Source organism: Mrakia frigida (assembly GCF_051309035.1).
Source record: "Mrakia frigida strain ATCC 22029 unplaced genomic scaffold BDY24scaffold_3, whole genome shotgun sequence".
NCBI classification, from domain to species: domain Eukaryota; kingdom Fungi; phylum Basidiomycota; class Tremellomycetes; order Cystofilobasidiales; family Mrakiaceae; genus Mrakia; species Mrakia frigida.
Window position 1 is genome coordinate 301,699 of NW_027481278.1, and position 11,902 is coordinate 313,600.

The 11,902-nt window shown below is 54.0% G+C and overlaps 3 protein-coding genes across 3 annotated transcripts; 1 reads left to right on the forward strand and 2 right to left on the reverse strand.

The window, feature by feature from the left end:
- Positions 1–294: 294 nt before the first annotated feature.
- On the reverse strand, positions 295–6,276 carry BDY24DRAFT_411830 (SNF2 family N-terminal domain-containing protein; the record flags this gene model as incomplete). The annotated part of the gene is made up of 34 exons (XM_076642977.1): positions 295–939; positions 1,025–1,207; positions 1,284–1,331; positions 1,401–1,460; positions 1,527–1,597; positions 1,709–1,779; positions 1,844–1,972; positions 2,039–2,100; positions 2,168–2,253; positions 2,327–2,408; positions 2,473–2,496; positions 2,559–2,593; positions 2,655–2,674; positions 2,742–2,829; positions 2,906–3,044; positions 3,121–3,189; positions 3,260–3,315; positions 3,392–3,457; positions 3,530–3,596; positions 3,665–3,754; positions 3,831–3,849; positions 3,925–3,993; positions 4,069–4,155; positions 4,240–4,307; positions 4,395–4,467; positions 4,543–4,617; positions 4,703–5,171; positions 5,264–5,274; positions 5,375–5,476; positions 5,544–5,614; positions 5,689–5,694; positions 5,786–5,807; positions 5,884–5,895; positions 5,966–6,276. The coding sequence occupies 34 exons, from the start codon at positions 6,274–6,276 to the stop codon at positions 295–297; spliced, it is 3,486 nt and encodes a 1,161-aa protein (XP_076500230.1).
- Positions 6,277–6,883: 607 nt separating this feature from the next.
- BDY24DRAFT_157310 (P-loop containing nucleoside triphosphate hydrolase protein) lies at positions 6,884–9,532 on the forward strand. The gene is made up of 3 exons (XM_076636162.1): positions 6,884–8,403; positions 8,528–9,276; positions 9,358–9,532. The coding sequence occupies exons 1-3, from the start codon at positions 7,092–7,094 to the stop codon at positions 9,415–9,417; spliced, it is 2,121 nt and encodes a 706-aa protein (XP_076500231.1). The 5' UTR covers positions 6,884–7,091; the 3' UTR covers positions 9,418–9,532.
- Position 9,533: 1 nt separating this feature from the next.
- On the reverse strand, positions 9,534–11,889 carry SEC17 (alpha-soluble NSF attachment protein SEC17). The gene is made up of 7 exons (XM_076636161.1): positions 11,646–11,889; positions 11,475–11,542; positions 10,976–11,047; positions 10,613–10,822; positions 10,327–10,485; positions 10,150–10,211; positions 9,534–10,037 (listed from the first exon to the last, which is right to left on the reverse strand). The coding sequence occupies exons 1-7, from the start codon at positions 11,751–11,753 to the stop codon at positions 9,847–9,849; spliced, it is 870 nt and encodes a 289-aa protein (XP_076500232.1). The 5' UTR covers positions 11,754–11,889; the 3' UTR covers positions 9,534–9,846.
- Between the last annotated feature and the right edge of the window lie 13 nt (positions 11,890–11,902).

Genomic DNA, 11,902 nt, shown 5'->3' on the forward strand with positions numbered 1-11,902 from the left:
GTACCTTTATCATAGCAGCATATAGCTTCTCTTCCTCTTTCCTAGTAATGTGAATCGTTCTCTTCTTTGAAGGAGGGAGGGAGAGAGAAAGAAGGGAGAGGCGGCGGCGAAACGAACGAGTGGGCTGGAGAGACGAAGCCGTCCTTGATGATCGTAGCTGAGGAGGAGGAAGAATGCCAGTTTTTTTGGATGCTTAAAGAACGAAACACTGGATTGCAAAAGAGAAACCGAAGAAATGCAAAAGAACGAGAGAAACCGAGACCCCGAACGCGTCGCACCAAAACCTAAAAAGTGTCAAGGCTCCACCATCACCTCCGCCACCCTCTCGAACAAAAAGCAAACCCTCCCACCCTGACCGGCCTCCGCCAACTTCCTCAAATCTGTCCCTCCAAACTCCTCCTGAGCACTGCTCTTCTTCTTCTTCCCACCTTCCTCCTCCTCCACGTCGTCGTCGTCCTCGTTCAAAGCCTCGTCGTCCACGTCCATAGCGTCTTCATCCCGACGTCCGTCCTCCTTCGATGAGAAGATGTCCTCAAAGTCGAGTCGATCGAGGATGGACTTCCTCTTCGCTGGCGGTGCGAGTGCAAGGGGTTCGTCCGACGCGTCCTCCTCCTCGTCGAGTTGATCCTTCGTCGACGACTCGTCTTCTCCTCCTTCCTCGTCGGAATTGATGACGCTCTCGTACTCGTCCGAATCGTCCGAGTCCTCGACGATCTTCTTCGTCTTTCCAGGCATCTGGGAAGGAGGAGGTCCCCGTGGCGGCGGCGAGGAAGCGACTGTGCTGGACGACTCGGAGGGTTTCGTCTTCTTCCTGGAGGCTCTTCGAACGATGGCTTTGAGGATGTCGTCCTTGACCATGTTGGTGAGGCCTCCGTCGAGACAGTCGACGTGGGTGAACTCTTTGAGAGCGGCGAGCTTGTTGGCTTTGAGTTTGGCGGCCTGAGACGAAAAAACAAAAGCGAGAGGTCAGAGAGGCGAAAAGGGAAGAGAGGAGGGAAGAGAGAGAGAAGACAACGAGACTCACCTTCCTTGCCTTCTTGGCAGGGTTCTCAGTTCGAACGTTGGAAGCTGAGGTGATGTAGGAGGTTTCGTTCTCTGAGGAGTCGTCCGAGAGGTCGACGAGGGCGGATTTGGGGAAGCCTGGTTTGGGAGCGTCGTCGTCGAGGGATTCGTCGAGGTCTTCGAAGAGGCAGTCGCAACCGAGGAGCTGCGAGAGAGGGAAGAGGAAGGTCAGAGACGCCTCGGTCTTCGGTTGAAAAAAAATGTGGAGAGGGGGAGCTCACATCATGGGTGTAGCATCCGGTCGAGGTTCGCATGGTGAAGAGGTTTCGCTAGAGAAAGGACGAAGGACGGGTTTAGCTCGAGGTTCAAGACGCGACGAGGGAAGAAGGAAGCCTCACAAGCTCCTCGGGAGTGAAGCTATTACTCGTGGGTCCTGTCTCGGAATCAGGATCGTGGTTCTGATTGAAAAGAGGGGAAGAGTGAGTGAGATTTAGAGGAGAAAGCGAAGGAAGAGAAGAACGAACCATGACCGAACTCGACAAGCCCAGCTTCGTGATCTGTCGCTGCAAGATCGATTCGTCGATGGTTCCGGTAGCTGGGATAAGTAAACAGAGACGTCAGCCGAAGATTTTTTATGCTTTGAAGTTTCGGGGAGAAGAGGAAAACTCGCTGATGAATCGATAAATGAACACCTTCCTCTTCTGACCGTCTCGATGGATTCGAGCCATGGCTTGAGCGTCCGTCGACGGGTTCCAATCCGAGTCGAACATGATGAGTCTGCCAAAGAAGCAAACAAGATCAGTTCAAGCGTTCGAGCATTGCAAGAGACGACGCGACTCACCTTGAAGCTCCGATCAAGTTCAATCCAGCTCCACCGCTCTTCGAACTGAGCAAGAAGATGAACTTTGCAGCCTGTGGAGTTCCGTTGAACCGATCGACCATCTCTTGTCGTTTCGCTTGAGGAGTTTTCCTGTGGGTTTCGAGAGGGAGATGGTCAGTGCCGGTTTGAGTCGAAACAGAACTAGAGTGAGCTCACCCATCGAGCCGTTCGTATCGGTACTTCTCGTCCTTGCAGTGAGCTTCGAGGATGTCCAGAGTCTGCGGAACGATCGAAGAAGATCAGATGGGGCTGAAGAAGGGAATCTGTAGAAGGAAAAGGACGAACCGAGGTGAAGTTCGAGACGAGAACGACCTTCTCCTGCGTCGTCGTCCTGATCACTCGAAGGAGATTCGCGACCGCAATCATCTTGCCTGTGACACAAGTAAACCAACGAGAAAAAGTTCAGTAGACTGTCCGTAGAATTTCGGCGAGAGGGAGACGAACCACTGCAAGACATGTCCCCTGCGATGAGATCGTCGGGAAGGAGAGCTCGAGCAGCGACGATTGGCGGCAGGTCCTCGGATTTCTGGTGAAACAAGAGCGTTGGTCAACGAGGAAGAAGACAACGATGCTATGAAAGAGTCACTCACGTTCTCAGGGTTCTTTCGGAAGAGCTGTAAGCGAAGGAAGGGGTGTTAGTCCGACTCAAGGAAAGGTTGAAACGGACGGGACGAACGAATGGGCTGTTGCAGATCTTCCTGCAGAGGTCGACTGGAGAACGAGGAACAAAGTCAGCTACGCTCAGAAGAAAATTAGGAGGACGTGGATTCACTCATCATGAGGGATTGAGGACTGAGAAAGAGGGATCGACGCGTCAGTTTTCCTTCGTTCTCGTCGCCGACAAAGATCGGGAACTCACGTCAATGAGTTCAGCGTCGAAGGATGAAGAAGCTTGGCGAAGATATCCAGCTGCAAGGTCGTAGGAGCAACGAATACGACGTATTCGTCTGGTTAAAACGAAGCAAGAGGAGAACGTCTCATCAGGTCGAGTCTCGAGTCGGAAGTGAAGAGGGACGGACTCACGTTTTGGAGGCAGAAACTTGCTGAGGATGTCGGCCGTTCGTCGAAGGATGAACTGGGTTCCGATCTCTGAGAGCTTCGCACCTCGAGCTTGACCGAGTTCGAGCTCCCCTTTCGAGCACTGAGGATCTCGAGATCGAATCTGTGAGGCGAAGAGACGATGGGACAAGAGAGGTCGGCTCGAGAAAGATGGAGGGAGATGGAAAAGATGGACGAACGATGGGCTTCTCGTAGATCTTGGTGAAGGTAGAGTAGGCGTCGAGGATCCCGGGGTTGATGAAGTTGACCTAGGAGGAAAAGGAGAAGGGAAAGTTTAGCGAGAGAAAGAACGCGACGGACCGAACGGATGAGGCTCACCATAGCCCAGAACTCTCCGAGATCGTTCTGGAGAGGCGTTCCCGACAGGATAATCCCTGAAACGGCACAGAGCAAAAAAAAAACGAAAAGTCAGCGACGAGACGAGGAGGAAGGAAGAGAAACTCGATTCACTCTTCTTCGTGCTCAGAACGTCAAACATCTTGCTCGTCTTGGCATCCTTGGACTTTAGACGATGACCTTATAGAGCGAAGAGAGGGTCAGCTCGGTTTGGAGAGCGGAGAAGGCGTCGAAACAACGAGTTGAACTCACCTTCGTCGCAAACGATCAACCCGATCTGAGGAACGCAGCTCTTGAGCTCTCCGATCACAGTTCGAAGCTGAGAGGAACGCAAGGAAAATTAGCTCAGTTCTTGCGGATAGTAAGGTCGAGAACACGAGAGCTCACCTTCTCGTAACCGATGATCAGCACTTGATGTCGGCGAGAAGTGGTGAACTGTTTGATCTGGTCCTTGTTTCCGTCTCCCACCATGATTCCCTGAGAATGGAGAGCGAGAAAGAAAGTTCAAATCAGCTTAGGTTCGAGAAGAAGAGGAAAGTGACGGGGAACTCACAATCGTATCTCGTCCAAGCCTGGAGGAAGGGGAAAGGAAAGGAGACGCGTTCAGCGAGGTTGAAGGGAAATCGAAAGAGGCGAATCAGACGAACCACTTGTTGAACTCCTTCTTCCAGTTGGTGGTTAAACTGACGGGACAGACAATGAGAGCTTTGCCGATGCTGCAACGAAGAGACAGGATCTTCAGTCAGTTCTCGAGCGACGCGACGAAGGTCGAGAACGAGAAGGAAACGTACACGCTCTGGTGATGAGGTCCGACGTATGGCGACTGTTTGAGAAGAGTCCAGATTAGAGCGATGGTTTGAAGAGTCTTTCCGAGTCCCCTGCGAGGTGGAAGAAACGAAGAAGGAGTGAGTGAGCAAGGTATAAACGAAGGCGACGACACGAAGATCGAAGGAAGGACGAACATTTCGTCGGCGAGGATCGCACCAGTCCCTTCAACCTTTCGAAGAGCCATGACACACTCGTACATGAACTGAGAGGTCGAATAAGAGGGAGCGAAGTCAGCTCAGACACGTCGAAGAGGCGCCTCGACAAGGAAAGGAAGAAGACGAGCCTTGACTCCCTCCTTCTGATGAGGTCGCATCTTGTCGGACAGGATTGGATCGATGACGACGTCGACTAGATCGTAGTTCCTGCGTGGTGAGAGAAACGGAAGAGACGTCAGTGAAGAGCGTGAAGAAGGAGAGGGACAGAGTGGGAGGGCTGACTTGGGATTGAACTTTGATTGATGATCCTTCGAAGGTCGCTTCATCACCACCGCTCCTAACCTCTTGGGATCGAACCTGAGCAAAATCAGAAAAGAGTCGAAAAAATGGGATCAGCCTCCTCTCTGACGGCGCGTCTCTCTCGTCTCCTCCTCAGACTCACCTCGGCAGCGTCGTGGGTACCGTCTTCGCTCTCTTCAACGGCGACTCCTCCGCACCCTTCCCGCTACTCTGAGCTCTAGCGAACGAAGGGACCATCGGCTTGAACTTCGCAGGAGCCGGAGCTGAGGGTCCTGCTTCTGGCTGCTGCTGCTGCTGCTCCTCCTCTGCTGGGAAGTCGTCTTCGTCGAACGCGTCCAAGTCGACGGGAGGAGGTGGAGGTTTGAGCTTGCGTTGAGGAGGAGGAAGCGGAGGAGAGGAGGTAGGTTCGGGTTTGACTCGTCTGGGTGGTTCTGGGTCGGCGTAGTAGGGTTCTGGTGGGGGTTGGAACTGAACTTCGGGAGGTTTGGGAGCGTAGGCGACGGGTCTCGATGGGATCATGGGTTTGAAGTTGTTGATTGGAATGCGAGGAGCTGAAGTGGCCATGAGTGGTTTGGAAGCAGAAGCTGGGACGTTTCCTCCGAAGCAGGCACCTAGAGGCAAGGAGGCAAGGAGGGAAGAGGCCGAGTCAGGTCGAGACGCGTCGACGACGAGGAGAAGAAGGAGACGGATGTATGCTACGGACCTGAGAGATAGCTAGGAGATGGGAAGTAGAGAAAGACGACGAGTAGTCAGCATCGAGGTCAGATGAAGAGATTTATAAGGAATTACAGGGATGAAGGAGGAGAGACCTCACTCTTTGGGCTCGATCGGACAATCGATCTCGATCTCCTTCCCTCCCACCTTGAGCTCGTCTCCCGACTTGACGCTTCCAGCTGAGAACCTCCCTTGAGCGATGCTGGAATGAGAAGAGGCGAAGGTCAGTACCAAGACGAGATCAAGAGGAAATCAGAGATGCAACGAACTCCTTTCCGTCGGTATCCTTCAAGAAACACTTCGCTCCTCGAATGGTCAGGATGGCGTCTCCGTCCCATGTCTGCGAGAAAGACGAGAAGATTGATGTCAGAGAGACGGTCGGTCGAAAGATGAGATATCAAGGAAGATTCTGACCTTGTGCTGTTGATCGAAAAGGAGGAAGAAGAGCTAGATCAGCGTCGAGAAGGAGGAGAGGTGGAGGGGAGGGAGGGAAGGAAGGACGCGACCTCACCTTCTTCTGTTGTGGCTTCCTCCTATGGACGAGCGAAGCAGATCAAGAGTCAGAGAGCTGGTCCCTTACACCTCAGGATACACATTGTCTGATCTCACCATTGAACCATCCTTCAGAAGCCAAAGAAAGGTCAGAAAAACTCGGGTGGAGGAGGAGGAGGAAGACAAAGGTCGAGCTCACCAATACTCGTCGACGACGTCTCCTCCCTGCCCTGCTTCCTCCGCTGCCTGAGCTACGCCATAGAAGACGTTCCTCTTGATGAGTGGAGTGGTGTTGTAAGATCTGACAGCTCCCGATAGGACTTCCTTCTTGACGGCTGAGGGTCTCGATGGACCAGCGTGAGGTTGAGGAGGAGCTGGACCTTCGAGCTTGCGCTTGTTTGCTGGGGTTCCCTTGGTGTTGGAGGACGAGGAGGAGGGTGTGGAAGGGTTCTGGGAGATGAAAGGAGATACGAACTTCTTCTTGATGGCTGGATTATATCCTCCACTCATCTTCCTTCGTCGTCGTTGGGGGGAAGAAGAGAAAAGACACGCGCGACTGAAATGAGCTCTCGCTAAAATCTCGAGAGTCCGAAGACCTCGTCCTCCCCTTCCCTTCTCCTCAACCCCAACAACCTCTTAGGACCCACTTTCTCTCTCTCCCACTCATTCCTGTTCTCGCCATGCTCCCTCGGCCGATATCCTCGTTGGGCTCGAGGCTCGGCAGCAGCAGCAGTCGTTCCCAGCAACCTTCCCTTCTCTCCGTCGCCAGTTTCCACTCCTCGCCGTCTCGTCCAGCAAGATTCAAGACGACAACAGCAGCCAAGGTCATCCAGGGAATGAAGGGGAAGAACAACGTTCGACGTGAGTTTAATCTCCACACATTCTCGATCTCGGGAGGTCTTGCTTGAGGCTGGAGAGCTGGAAGACCGGTGGAGGAAAGGAAGGAGAGGAGGAAGGAGAGCTCGACAGCTTCTCAGCTTCCAGGAAGCACCCACACCCCGGTTCCTAGCTGTTCGAGATTGCTACGGAGGTCTCGCATGTATTCGGAGGCTTCCTGAATAGTAGTCGAACACTTGTGGGGTACTATAGGGAGCAGAGACGCCGTTTGAACTAAGAGCAGAGCTGACCTTTTCGTCTCCTTCCTTCCTCTCCTCCCTCTTTCTCCTTGGTTCTCTGTGTCCCTCCCCTTTTCCTCTCACACAGTGAAATCCCTTCCATCTCGTCAACGTCTGGCTGGAGGTTACGAGGGCAGGAAATTCGTTCATCCAGAGTTCTACGAGAAGCGAGACGCTACCAAAGTAGAGAAGAAACGAACAGGGATCGCCATGGCCAACACCCTCGTTATGGGATCTTCAGGAGCCGTCTCTACTCCTCCTCGGAATCCTAAACCCAAAGCCGTCGTCAACTCAGCTCAAGGACTTCAAACAGGAACTCCCAAAAAGAAGATCGACACGAGCGACTTCGTCTTCAAGTCCAGTCCCCTCACTCGATCCCCCCAATCCGCTTCCAAATTCACCTCCCACCCTACCCTCACCCATCTCCCCCAAGCCTTCACCTCCCCTCCTATTCGAGACGGTCTCCTCTCCTCTCTGCGGCAGTACCTCACGACCGACGGCAACCAGGACGATTCACAACCAGCCCAGAATCGTCTCTTCCGTCCAACTCCCATCCAACGTCTCACCCTCGGTCACTTCTTCGACGCTCCCATGCGAGTCGAGCCAGCTCGAGGAGGAACCAAAGGTCGAATGACTCAGCAGCATCGAAAGTTCGTCGAGAACCCGTCGGAAACTCCACGAGGGATGAAGCTGGGATCGAAGACGCTTCTCGCCGCCGAGACAGGATCAGGGAAGACGGTCGCGTACGCTCTCCCCATCATCGAAGCCCTCAAGGCGTCCGAACCAGCAGGTCAGCACATCCCTTCTCCTTGGATCAAAAAGCGTGACGTCGAACCCGACTTCCTCGAGGCCATGCCCTTCGGAGCTCGACCGTCGTCGGACCCAGATCTCGGACCCAGGAAACTTCGATCTCCTCCCCCTCCTCCTCGCGACGGTCCTATCCTCCAACCTCGAGCTCTCATCCTCGCTCCCACCCACGAACTCGCTCGTCAGATCGCTCAAGCCATCAAGGTCCTCTCCCACAACGTCAAGCTTCGAATCACCTGTCTCTCAGCTGGATCAGGGACCGGTCAGGATCGAGGATCGTACGCTTTCCACCCTGGAACGGACGTCGTCGTTGGGACGATTGGAAGGGTTCGAGAGATGATGGGACTCTCGGGGTTCAGGGATGAGAACATGGAGGAGAGGAGGGAGAAGTTGGCTTCGGAGCATCAGATCGAGGTGATCAAGAAGGAGGCGAGAGCAGCCAAGTTGATGACGGATCGGTCGTTTGGGGTGGAGGGCAAGAAGGATCCTTGGGTGCCGGATAGGAGGTTGACGTGGGCGGAGAACTTGGATGAGAGGAAGAGGTTGGAGGACGAAGGGTTGGTCGAGAGAGGGATGGATCCGACGAAGAGGCCGTCTTGGGATAAGCCCGTGCTGAAGGGAAGGAGGTCGGTTCCTCCTGCGGAGGCGAAGAAGGTCTTCATGGGACTCGACAAGGTCGAGTGGATCGCTATCGACGAGGCTGATATCGTTCTGAGTGAGTCGCTCCTTTCTTCCTCGACGCGTCGTTCCTTCCCGTTTCCTCCGTTCGATTTCTCCTGTTCTCGTCGACTGACCCTTTCCCTCTCTTCTTCGTTTCTCTTTTTCGCCCTCTTCTCCAGACCCCGACTTCATCGACCACACCGAACCTGTCCTTAACCCTCTTTTCAAACGAGTCAAACCTCCTCACCTCATCCTCGCCACCGCTACCATCCCCGAGACCCTCGCCAACTACATCCAAAAGCACCATCCCGAAACCACTCGTCTCATCACTCCCAACCTCCATCGACTCCCTCATAACCTCGCCGTCTCCAAAGTCACCTGGTCGGGAGGAAACTGGAAAGCCGACGTTCTCCTCGAACTTCGACGTTCCTTCGTCGAGGATGCTCGTAACGGGAAACTCGACTCTCAGGTCATCGTCTTCATCAACAAGAACATCAAAGCCGAGTTCCTGGGAGAGTACCTCGAGGAGCACGGAATCACCAACGTCGTCATGACGGGAGACAGTCAACTTCGAGGTCGAGGATCCAACAGGCACATCTCGGACTTCATCATCTCCCCTACTCAGTTCCTGAAGGAGAAGCTCAACCCTCCTCCCGCTACTCCGCCCGTCAAGTTCGTCGAAGAAGGACCCAAGCCGAGGGTGCTGGTAACGACGGGAATGCTCTCGAGAGGAATGGACTTCTCGCCCAAGATCTCGACGGCGATGCTTTGCGACGAGCCTAGGAACGCGGTGGACTTCATTCATCGAGCTGGAAGGGTTGGGAGGGCTGGAAACTCGGGGAGGGTGATCATCTTCACGAAGGAGAAGCAGAAGACGGTGATCAGGCACGGAGGAGGAGCTGGACGAGGTGGTGCGATGTACAAGACGGTGAGCTCGGACGCGTCCTGCCTTTCTCTTTCCTCTCGTCTCGAAGCTGACCACCCTCTCTCTGTGTTCCTTCTCCGACAGATCATGGCCGCCAAAGCTCGATACAAAGAGAGTCACGGTGGAAGGCAGAAACGAAAGTAGATCTAGATCTCTCCCTCCTTTGTCTCTTCCCCTCTTTCCCTCTCTTCGTCCCTTCTCTTTTGCATCGCTTCGTTTTCTTCTCGTCTTCTGCTCTGGCTGGTCAGTGTTTTTTGCAATATGTTGTACGAGAGACGTTTCAATTATCTACACACCCACCTGTTCTCTTTTCATCGTCACGTTCGTTCGAAAGGAGGGACGAAAAAGGAACGCGTCCGCCTCCGCCTCGCCCTCTTCTTCGTTTCAGAAACAGAAATATAGACACAGGGAGTGAAGCGTAGTTTCGTTCATCGTAACAGCAAGAAGAGCAAAGAGAGCTCGCGAAACGGCGAACACATAAGGAGCCTGACACGCACGAAAGATGAGGGAAAGCAAGAACAAAAGATCGAGAAGCAGAGGCAAAGGAGGATAGATCTAAACCGAACACAACGACTAAGCCAAGCTGTCCGACTCCCCAATGAACTTCTTGATCCTAAGCAAGATGTCGGTCTTCCAGTTGTCGAGCTTGGTGACCTGATCGTACTCAACGACGTGAGCCGTGAAGGCCTCGACGTCTCCGTCGTTGACGGCGTTGGTGATGGAGGTGAGGAAACGAGCTTCTCGGGTGGAGGGGAAGGTAACGTCTGTGGGCGAGTGGAGCGAGCAGAGAGAGAGAGGAGGGAGTGGGGAAAGGAGATGGTCAGAGAGAGGAGGAAAGGGAGGGAAAGGCGAGACGCGACGGAGGAAAAGACTCACCCTGCTGGCCCCACTTCTCCAACAGGTTCTTGGCCAGAACAACATCTTCCTTCGCCAGAGCACTACACGGGCGCAAAAGGAACGCAGCGGAAACTAGTCAGCGAAGCTCGACGGAACTCGACCTGAGGTCCTCGTTCCTTGAAAAACAACACCGAGAAGGAAAAACGAACGACTCACCAAAGTCCAGCCTTCAACCAAATCTCCTTCACACTGTACTTTGTCAGTGCACTCGTCAGACTCCAGTCGGCGACCGAGTTGTAGGTATCGATGGCTCGCTTGTAATCTCCTAGCGATCCAGACAGGTCGGCTGCTTCTTTCAGGATGGCGTTGGCGGTGCTGCAATCAGCAAATTAAAAACGACACAACAACAACAGAAGATCAGCTCAGAATTCTCGAAACAAGACGAAAGCAAGTTCGACTGAGGGAGAAAGGAAGGAAAGTGAGCTCGAAAGAAGAAACTCACGCGTTCGCATCCTCCATGCTGTACCACTCTCCAGCCTTCTCCATCGCGTCCCTGGCTGCCGGCAGATCCGTCTCCTTGAGGATGGTCCCGACTTCCTTCTGACGATCAGCGGCTTGACGGAACCGACCGAGCTGGGTGAGGAGGGTAATGGCGTGGGTGAGCGAGTTGACGGCGTCGGGAAGGGAGGTGAGGGAGGTGGATTTCTTGTAGCTGCAGGATCCAGAGCAGATACCAGACAAACGAAAAAGGAGAGACGGGATTAGCGACTGAGCTCGAGCTTCGTGATAGTCGAGGAAGAGTGCGTGCTGAAGTTGTAGAGGTGAGGAGGGAAGGAAGGAGGAGTGAGAGGAGAGGGGAACGAACGATTTCGAAGCGTTCCAGTAAGCGTTGATAGCATCGTCCTTCTCGTTAGCTTGAAGACGGCAGTCGGCTTCCCTAGAGATGCGAAAGAAGAAGGAAAGAGGTCAGCAAGGATGAGACAAGGAAGGAAAGCGACGAAGGTTGTTGAGGTCGGCTCGTTCGAACGACCAACGTGTTTAGCTTCGCTCGATATCGAGGACTCGGACGAGCAGGCTCGCAAGGAGGTCTAAATGATGAGCTTCTCATCTTCCTCGAGATGTAAAAGAGGTCTCGGAGAAGCCTGAACTTCCACGACGAGGGAAGCAACACCGCCCGAGGTCGCGAAGGAAGGGGAGGGTTCGAGGTCGGTTGCCTTCCTTCCTTCCCAGGGCCTCTCCCTCCCTTCTCAGAAGCGTATAAACCTCCAAAGGGGGAACTTGAAGGTCCTCGTCGCCCTGATCCGAGCCGACCGAGCTTGAAAAGAGTGAAAGCAGAGGGACAAGAAGCGAGGGAACGGACTGACTGATCAAAAGCCCTTCCACTCGAGTCCCAGCTCTTCTCGAGCTTGAAAGCGTTTCCAGCTTGTTGGAACTGGAAACCAACCGACCCATTTCGAGTCAGTATCCTCCTAGAATCACTTCCGAGCTCGGGAAAGAAGCAGAGATGTATAGAGGAGGAAGGGAGGATGACGCACCAGATCCGCCGCTTCCTCGAACTTGGACGTGTTGGACGAGAACCAGCCAGAGGAAGAGGAAGCCTTCTTCTGAGCACGGGCGAGAGTATCGAGAGCGGAGGGAGCCATTGTTGGAACAGAAAGAGAGGTGGGTGGGTTGGGAGGCTGATGGCGGTTTGGGAGGAAGGAGCGTGAGGAGGGCGTCGAGTCGACGGAGGGACGGTCCTTGGCGACCGTTTTGGAGGTGGTTTTGCTGGTATTTTTGGGGAGTCAAGGGC

Excerpts from the sequence above, each read along its gene's own strand:
- BDY24DRAFT_157310 (XM_076636162.1), top strand. The coding sequence starts at position 7,092 with ATGGCCAACACCCTCGTTATGGGATCTTCAGGAGCCGTCTCTACTCCT. Across the intron at positions 8,404-8,527 it reads CGAGGCTGATATCGTTCTGA|ACCCCGACTTCATCGACCAC; the intron begins GTGAGTCGCTCC and ends CCTCTTCTCCAG. Across the intron at positions 9,277-9,357 it reads GTGGTGCGATGTACAAGACG|ATCATGGCCGCCAAAGCTCG; the intron begins GTGAGCTCGGAC and ends CTTCTCCGACAG.
- SEC17 (XM_076636161.1), bottom strand. The coding sequence starts at position 11,753 with ATGGCTCCCTCCGCTCTCGATACTCTCGCCCGTGCTCAGAAGAAGGCT. Across the intron at positions 11,543-11,645 it reads TCGAGGAAGCGGCGGATCTG|TTCCAACAAGCTGGAAACGC; the intron begins GTGCGTCATCCT and ends GTTGGTTTCCAG. Across the intron at positions 10,823-10,975 it reads TACTGGAACGCTTCGAAATC|CTACAAGAAATCCACCTCCC; the intron begins GTTCGTTCCCCT and ends TGGATCCTGCAG.